Raw genomic sequence first — 9,129 nt, 5'->3', positions numbered from 1 at the left:
CCTCTCCCCACATACCGTGAACATATATTTTCTGCCGTTTTTAAAAATAAAAAGCTCAAAAACCTACAAGTTGTGAAATCACACATTTTTATTTACAAAAATAAACACACCTAAAAGGGGGAAGTGACATGGTGGGGGCGGGGCTTCACTCGATGCCTTCCTGTTTGTCCTTGATGGAGACCCTGAAGCGTTCCTCCAGCAGCGACAGCTCAGAGATCAGATCCGTGATGGCATTCGTGAACGCTTCCTGTCCGAAGAAGAAAACAAACGGGTTTGTTAGAAAAATCTCACTAAGAGAGGGAGTTCCACAGTCCCAAGATGGAGGAATAGAAAGCAGTATTCAATGTTTACTTCAGATTAGCTCCACGTCAGAAATGAGCATGTTTGTCATATGTCTCTCTCCATAGAGGCTGAATCATCATGTTAATCACATAGCTATCATATGCCTCAAACAGTCCTGATGCTCTTCTAGGTAATCACACATCCTGTCATGTTCACAGCTACAGTTGATACCTTTGTTAGCATGTTGCTCTCATGTTGGAAGAGGACATTCAGGATTCCCCAACAGGTTATAGCTTCATAGTGTGTGTGCAAACATTGAGGGGGGAAAAGAGGCTTTATATTGTGGGTGTCTGATTTGAATAAGTGCACAGTAATTCCCCTCTGAAAGCTGCAGTAAATCAATCATGCTAAGGACAAAATGCAGTATTCAAATGAAGGGGAACACCTGACCAGAAGAGATAATGGTGGGTGTGTGTGTGTGTGTGTGTGTGTGTGTGGGTGTGTGTGTGTGGGTTTTACCTGTGGGCTGTAGTCAGGTGTGGTCTGCACTCTGATGACGATCTTGTGTTCCAGAGGGTGAGGAACTTTATAACCAGCGAACAGGACCTGAGGATCCTTCAACAGCTGACTGACACACAGAAAGACAGGCAGGGTTTTAAAGAAGGCTCTTATTGTGAAACCCTGCTTAGAAAATAGTTACACTTTAATGCATCAATAATTATAAAACATATCATATATTATTCTGAAATGGACCAATCTGCACAATGACTACTTTAACTATATTTTGTTGATAATACTTCACAAGATCTGAGTACTTCTACTTTTACTCAAGCACAATATCTGAATACTTCTCCTACCTCTGAGACTTTTATATTCAGTGTTAGCCCAGTTAGCTCAGCGTTAGCTCAGAGTGAGCTCAGTGTTAGCTCAGAGTGAGCTCAGTGTTAGCACAGTGTTAGCTCAGAGTTAGCTCAGTGTTAGCTCAGAGTGAGCTCAGTGTTAGCTCAGTGTTAGCTCAGAGTGAGCTCAGTGTTAGCACAGTGTTAGCTCAGAGTGAGCTCAGTGTTAGCACAGTGTTAGCTCAGTGTTAGCTCAGAGTGAGCTCAGTGTTAGCACAGTGTTAGCTCAGAGTGAGCTCAGTGTTAGCACAGTGTTAGCTCAGTGTTAGCTCAGAGTTAGCTCAGTGTTAGCTCAGTGTGAGCTCAGTGTTAGCTCAGTGTTAGCTCAGAGTGAGCTCAGTGTTAGCACAGTGTTAGCTCAGTGTTAGCTCAGAGTGAGCTCAGTGTTAGCACAGTGTTAGCTCAGTGTTAGCTCAGCGTGAGCTCAGAGTGAGCTCAGTGTTAGCACAGTGTTAGCTCAGTGTTAGCTCAGCGTGAGCTCAGAGTGAGCTCAGTGTTAGCTCAGCGTTAGCACAGTGTTAGCTCAGCGTTAGCACAGTGTTAGCTCAGTGTTAGCACAGTGTTAGCTCAGCGTTAGCTCAGAGTGAGCTCAGTGTTAGCACAGTGTTAGCTCAGTGTTAGCACAGTTAGCTCAGTGTCAACTCAATGTTAGCTCAGTGTTAGCTCAGAGTAAGCTCAGTGTTAGCTCAGCGTTAGCTCAGTGTTAGCACAGTTAGCTCAGTGTTAGCACAGTGTTAGCTCAGTGTTAGCTCAGCGTTAGCTCAGTGTTAGCACATTTAGCCCAGCGTTAGCCTGCAAGCCCAGCGTTATCCTGTTAGCTCATGGTTAGATCCGTGTTAGCCTCTCTTACGCTCGGATGATGTTCCCCAGCGTGTGGTCCTCTTTGTTCAGAGTAAACAGGCAGGCGTTCGGGACCTTCGTGTCTTTGCTGATGCTGATCTTCTTTTCTCCCTCAAACAACAGGAACGACTCGAAGGCGGGAGGAGCGTTCATCTTGCTTTACTTTATATTCAAAATATATATATTTAACCGGGAAAACACTGTTCCTTCAAAACAAGAGCGGAAACACTGCACCTTCAAAATAAGAGCGAGCGGAAACATTGTTTTGGTCTATTGTTGAATATTAATTAAAAATTAAAACGACAAAGGATACACCTTCACGATGAGGACATTTTTTTCAACGCACACATTTTACAGGATAAGTTCAATAACTAATTTAATATGTATAAAGTTTATTTCAAATATTTAATATTGTTTTAGATGAATCTCAGTTTGTATATCCGGACCTTTCTCCTGGCCAATCACATCACGTATCCTTCTTTTTGAGGGTTTATCATTGGTCAGCGGGATGCGGTTTGTTTTTGAACGTCGGACGCCGATTGGCTGTGAGTGTGAGGTAGAGCCGTTTAAACCGAGGGGCGGGAGTTAGTGAGTTTGAATCCGCAGCTCGGAACAAACCGATCAGAAACCCCGACAACAGACCTCCCGGTAAACGCACGGAGAAAACCCCCGGTCCACAGACACTCAACACACGGTGAGTCTGCCAGGAGTTCATCTGTGCGAATGTAATTTAGCTATTTTGAACGGTAAACAAGCTAGCCGTGAAGCTAACCTGAGCTAAAGCTATCGTTAGCATCAAGCTAACCTAGAAACACTGTTTTGACCTATACTCGCAACTGAAGATAGATTTATATAGATATACTAAAGCAGCATGATAAAACAAAAGCACCGTTTATCTGGTTACCTGTGTATCTGTTTATTATGTACCTGATGATGGGCATAGATCCGGTAGATAACATGTCAGACAGCAACTTGCCTCACACATTAATGGCACTTTTAGATTATGCTGATGTTATTTACCAAACTGCATCCACAACTGACCTCCAACCCCTCACCAAATCATACTATATAATAATCTAATACAATATCCTCTGTATGTTTGCTCTCTGGTGTTCCTACCTCAACACATGAAGACATATTCAAGCTGTAGCTCATAGTTAAATCTATACATCAAAACTATCTGCGCTATCTACAACAGTTATGATTACCACGTTCCTCCACATATCATCTGATTCACTCCACACAATACTTGGATTACCATCCCTCCAAATCTTGCTGTTAGCACCATATGTTAGGAGGACCCACTTAAAAAAGATGCTTCATCTCATGGCGGTGTATCCTAAATTAATAAAGGACAATTGGCATGTAGCTGCTGTGGGCTAGGAGTCTGAGCAGTTTGTATTTCATTACTCAGTTTAGTGATTTAAAAACAGGATAATATGTACTTTTATTGATCCCAGTTTGGACACTTCTTTCGTAAGGGCAGCATGAAGACAAGCATTGCACATAAACAGTTTGTACTACTTAGTTTCCTGAGGGACAGTCACAACGTCATGTCAGTGGTAGGGTCCGGTAGGGAGGGGTTACTTTAAATATATAATCCACTTCATAGTCTGTTAGCAGCTCATAGAGTCCTGTTGTGAACCACCTGTCTGTCTCTCTCTCTCACCTGTCTGTCTCTCTCTCTCACCTGTCTGTCTCTTTCTCACCTGTCTGTCTGTCTGTCTCTCTCTCAACTGCCTGCCTGTCTCTCTCTCACCCGTCTCCCTCTCACCGGTCTGTCTCTCTCTCTCTCACCTGTCTCCCTCTCACCTGTCTGTCTCTCTCTCTCACCTGTCTCCCTCTCACCTGCCTGCCTGCCTGTCTCTCTCTCACCTGTCTCCCTCTCACCTGTCTGTCTCTCTCTCTCACCTGTCTCCCTCTCACCTGCCTGCCTGTCTCTCTCTCACCTGTCTCCCTCTCACCTGTCTCCCTCTCACCTGTCTGTCTCTCTCTCTCACTTGTCTCTCTCTCACCTGTCTCCCTCTCACCTGTCTGTCTCTCTCTCTCTCTCCTGTCTCACCTGTCTGTCTGCAGCACCATGGCCTCTCAGAACCAGGACCCAGCAGCAGCAGCGACTCTGAAAGCCAGCGAGACAGGAGGCAGCGCGGCCAGAGGCTCCGTGACCAAACGGTGAGATCAGTTTTATTATTAATATACTAATATATCTCAGAATATTAGATTAGATTCACCTTTTATTGAGTGATGAAATGCAGTTTAAAACCAACCGGAAAGTGCAGAGAATGCTGTAGTAACGTACAAAATGTATAAATATCTTTGTATAAGGTGCAGGGTTTAGACATAAACAAGTTAAATACGGTTGTAAGAAATGGTAAATAAAGACCTGTATATAAATGTTATAATTAAGATATTATTAATGTATTGTTTATTACTGTGTTTTTTAATATATATTGAAACACACTCTTATTAGTAACATATACTGGGATCAGTGTTGCTGTAGAAGAACCATGTTGAAATCCTGCCACACACACACGCACGCACGCACGCACGCGCGCACACACACACACACACACACACACACACACACACACACACACTCTTTAAAATGTGTCTCTAATAAGTCATACTGATACCTGTGTGTCTGCAGGTTGCAGCAGGAGCTCATGACTCTGATGGTGAGTGGATGTCTTATATAATACAGAGTTTATATGTATTATTTAAAAGGGATATTTATACACATGTATGTACCTGCTGTATGCATATGTGTGACCTCTCTCTGATGACATCATGTGACCTGTCTCTCTCTCCAGGGTGTCCGCGGGGTCTTAAAAGTATTAAAAGTTGATAAATCAATTTAGCAAAAATTAAGGCTATTAAAAAGTATTAAACGGCATTTTCCAAGGTATTAAGAAGTCCCACAGCAACGACAACATGAAACACCCTTTAATTTACTGAAACGACATGTCGGGAAACCCCCCAAGGCGGCCCCATGCATAGTGCGCCGTAAAATGCTGCTTCTTATTTTAAGTTTCGTTGCCTTGCTCCGCTCTGTGGGGGGGGGGGGGGTCCCAAGGTGGGTAGACCGACATACGCAACGCTCTGGGGGTCCAACGGCTCCGTGTGTAAGCCCTATATGATCATTTTCTGATAACGATTAAATAGCCCGCCTCCCTCTCCCCACGTCTCCTGCTGCTGCTGGGCTGTCAGAAGAGGGTGAGGAAAAGAGAGGCAGTCACCGTTTATTAAATATTCTTATATTATTATACAGAGAACAGAGTCGTTATCAATTTGTTTTAAAGCTCAATAAATAACAAAGAAGACCTCTGATCGGCACTTTTCTAATTTTGTACGGAAGATTTAAACTTTAACGGACATGTTGACCGGCGGAATTTTTTTTTAACGGAAACTCTGCCGCACGGTCCCCTCGTTCCTTGGAAGAGGCCGAGAGGTGGGTGTTTTTCATCTGCTGGTGGACTACCTGAGAGATACAGCAGGAGAACACGCCGTCCAACGCGGAGAATAAACAGAAGGGCAACCATGGCAACCATGCTCCGGGTTCTTCTTCGCTGCTTTTGGTGTATTTCGGGCGGCAGCAGCGCCACTTACAGGCATGACATATGTACTACATCGTTTCCAGCATTTCCAGCGGTCTAGTGTGAACGGACACGTTAATGAATCGAATGCGTGTGAACGGAACACCTTTTTGGCGCTTGCGTATGCGTTTTACCGTATGCGTCCTCGTGGGGCCGGGGTCTAAGCCAAACTATATCCGGTCACAGAGATCTGCTATTTTAAAATAAAGTCAACACATATAGACCCTAAATATAGTCTATATTAAGAACGAGAAAAGTCTTAACATATATATCCTTTTTTGTAAACATATGACAAATGTGTGAGGGTGATGACGTCAGAGCCTCGTCCTATGTGCCAGGGCTTAGCCCCGGACAGCCCCAGCCCAATTTAACCCCTGGGTATTTGTGAGGGAGCTCCTATATGGCATTACCCCGCTGAAGCTCACCAAAGTTTAACATATTTCATAGTTCAAAGTTTTGTCAATTGTTTTGTTTATTGGTCAAATACTGGTTTCTAATGGTTTCTGAGGAGTTTGACTGGAATGAAAGAGCACAGAGTACAGAAGCAACAAAGCAGCATACTGCATTAAACCTGACCTTCACAGAGAGGTTGAAGTTCATGTGGAGAGGAGGCTTCAGTAGTCTGTCTGCACTCTGTTTAGTTGTGCTGTCTTACAATCAATATAGTAAATGTGAGGTAAAGTGTGTCGCCAAGGTAACCGGTTAGAACTCAAAGTTGCGATGAGGTCTTAAAATGTATGGAAAGGGTCTTAAAAAAGGTCTTAAAAGGGATTAAATTTGACTTCAGGATTCCTGCATATACCCTGTCTCTCTCATGACATCATGTGACCTGTCTCTCTCTCTCTCTCTCTCTCTCTCTCTCTCTCTCTCTCTCTCTCTCTCTCTCTCTCTCTCTCTCTCTCTCTCTCTCTCTCTCTCTCTCTCTCTCTCTCTCTCTCTCTCTCTCTCTCTCTCTCTCTCTCTCTCTCTCTCTCTCTCTCTCTCTCTCTCTCTCTCTCTCTCTCTCTCTCTCTCTCTCTCTCTCTCTCTCTCTCTCTCTCTCTCTCTCTCTCTCTCTCTCTCTCTCTCTCTCTCTCTCTCTCTGCAGATGTCGGGCGATAAAGGGATCTCAGCGTTTCCAGAATCCGATAATCTCTTTAAATGGGTCGGGACCATCGATGGAGCTCAGGGGACGGTACGGACACCTTCCATAACGCCTCTGTAGTTTTGATGCAATCTCACCTGTCTCGCTCTCACCCGTCTCTCTCTCCCCTGTCTCTCTCTCTCTCAGGTGTACGAGGGACTCAGGTACCGCCTCTCTCTAGAGTTTCCCGCCGGTTATCCCTACCAGGCTCCTCGTGTGAAGTTCCTGACTTCCTGTTTCCACCCCAACGTGGACCCGCAGGGCTTCATCTGCCTGGACATCCTGAAGGACAAGTGGAGCGCGCTGTACGACGTGCGCTGCATCCTGCTGTCGCTGCAAAGCCTACTGGGAGGTGAGCATTTACCAGTGTACCCAATGCCGCCATTAGCCAGATCATTAACCAGCTCTTTAAATCACTAACCAGCCCTCTAACCAGTAACCAGCCCTCTAACCAGTAACCAGCCCTCTAACCAGTAACCAGCCCTCTAACCACTAACCAGCCCTCTAACCAGTAACCAGCCCTCTAACCACTAACCAGCCCTCTAACCAGTAACCAGCCCTCTAACCACTAACCAGCCCTCTAACCACTAACCAGCCCTCTAACCAGTAACCAGCCCTCTAACCAGTAACCAGCCCACTAACCAGCCCTCTAACCACTAACCAGCCCTCTAACCACTAACCAGCAACCAGCCCTCTAACCTCTAACCAGCCCTCTAACCTCTAACCAGCCCTCTAACCTCTAACCAGCCCTCTAACCAGCCCTCTAACCACTAACCAGCCCTCTAACCAGTAACCAGCCCTCTAACCACTAACCAGCCCTCTAACCAGTAACCAGCCCTCTAACCACTAACCAGCCCTCTAACCACTAACCAGCCCTCTAACCAGTAACCAGCCCTCTAACCAGTAACCAGCCCACTAACCAGCCCTCTAACCACTAACCAGCCCTCTAACCACTAACCAGCAACCAGCCCTCTAACCTCTAACCAGCCCTCTAACCTCTAACCAGCCCTCTAACCAGCCCTCTAACCAGTAACCAGCCCTCTAACCAGTAACCAGCCCTCTAACCAGTAACCAGCCCTCTAACCTCTAACCAGCCCTCTAACCTCTAACCAGCCCTCTAACCAGTAACCAGCCCTCTAACCAGCCTTCTAACCTCTAACCAGCCCTCTAACCTCTAACCAGCCCTCTAACCTCTAACCAGCCCTCTAAACAGTAACCAGCCCTCTAACCTCTAACCAGCCCTCTAAACAGTAACCAGCCCTCTAACCTCTAACCAGCCCTCTAAACAGTAACCAGCCCTCTAACCAGCCTTCTAACCTCTAACCAGCCCTCTAACCTCTAACCAGCCCTCTAAACAGTAACCAGCCCTCTAACCAGCCCTCTAACCAGTCCTCTAACCAGTAACCAGCCTTCTAACCTCTAACCAGCCTTCTAACCTCTAACCAGCCCTCTAACCTCTAACCAGCCCTCTAACCTCTAACCAGCCCTCTAAACAGTAACCAGCCCTCTAACCAGCCTTCTAACCTCTAACCAGCCCTCTAACCTCTAACCAGCCCTCTAAACAGTAACCAGCCCTCTAACCAGCCCTCTAACCAGCCCTCTAACCAGTCCTCTAACCAGTAACCAGCCTTCTAACCAGTCCTCTAACCAGCCCTCTAACCAGTGAAAGCAGTTTGTAACCACCACGTCTGTTTGTTTCAGAGCCGAACAACGAGAGTCCCCTGAACACAACAGCTGCTGAACTCTGGGAAAACCAGGAAGGTGAGAGGCGTTCACTGACATCACGTAAAGGCTGCATTCATAGTTGTAGTTCTAACATGCTGGAGGCTGGTGGGAGTTGTAGTTCTAATGGTTTCTTCTTCTTCTCTTTCAGCATTTAAAGCTCATCTGCATTCGACCTTCCAGGGCTGAAGCGGCTCCACTTTTGATTTCTTCTTCTTCTTCTGTTTGTCTTCTGTGTTTGTACAATATTTTTATGTTTGTTCACCTCACTGTGTCAATAAAGTTCTTAATTCAAAGTCGACCTCTTTATTGAACCTTCACATAATCACCGTTACATTTGAAACGGACTTACACATGTTGGTCAGGAGCCTTGATCACCCATAGAAGATTAGGTTAATAACGTCATGATGAACTTCGAAGGGCCCCTGCGGTGTTAAGACAGACGGACTTTCTCTTCATTCATTCTTCATGAATAAAAAGACTTGTGAAGTTATATAATTCATCACATACACGTTTCCTCTACAGTGCCATGTTTCTCACAGTCTCACATCCGTAGAGTTTATTAATGTTCCGTAAAATAACTAACACATTCTGTCTTTTTATAAATCGACTTTATAATAAATATTCTCTTTCATTATCTCTAAATATTACATCTCACGGTGGTTGCAGT

General features: G+C 45.2%; 2 protein-coding genes across 2 annotated transcripts; one reads left to right on the top strand and one right to left on the bottom strand.

The window, feature by feature from the left end:
- Positions 1 to 67: 67 nt before the first annotated feature.
- On the bottom strand, positions 68 to 2,267 carry polr2j (RNA polymerase II subunit J). Its single transcript, XM_079682233.1, has 3 exons — positions 2,032 to 2,267; positions 802 to 910; positions 68 to 247 (listed from the first exon to the last, which is right to left on the bottom strand). The coding sequence occupies exons 1-3, from the start codon at positions 2,172 to 2,174 to the stop codon at positions 146 to 148; spliced, it is 354 nt and encodes a 117-aa protein (XP_079538359.1). The 5' UTR covers positions 2,175 to 2,267; the 3' UTR covers positions 68 to 145.
- Positions 2,268 to 2,555: 288 nt separating this feature from the next.
- ube2c (ubiquitin-conjugating enzyme E2C) lies at positions 2,556 to 8,755 on the top strand. Its single transcript, XM_079682232.1, has 7 exons — positions 2,556 to 2,715; positions 4,098 to 4,193; positions 4,669 to 4,696; positions 6,702 to 6,788; positions 6,885 to 7,089; positions 8,439 to 8,498; positions 8,611 to 8,755. Exons 2-7 carry the CDS (start codon positions 4,102 to 4,104, stop codon positions 8,646 to 8,648), a joined length of 510 nt encoding a protein of 169 aa, XP_079538358.1. The 5' UTR covers positions 2,556 to 2,715; positions 4,098 to 4,101; the 3' UTR covers positions 8,649 to 8,755.
- Positions 8,756 to 9,129: the final 374 nt, after the last annotated feature.

The sequence above is a fragment of the Notothenia rossii genome (assembly GCF_949606895.1).
Source record: "Notothenia rossii genome assembly, chromosome: 5".
NCBI lineage: Eukaryota > Metazoa > Chordata > Actinopteri > Perciformes > Nototheniidae > Notothenia > Notothenia rossii.
This window is presented reverse-complemented; position numbering and strand designations above follow the sequence as displayed.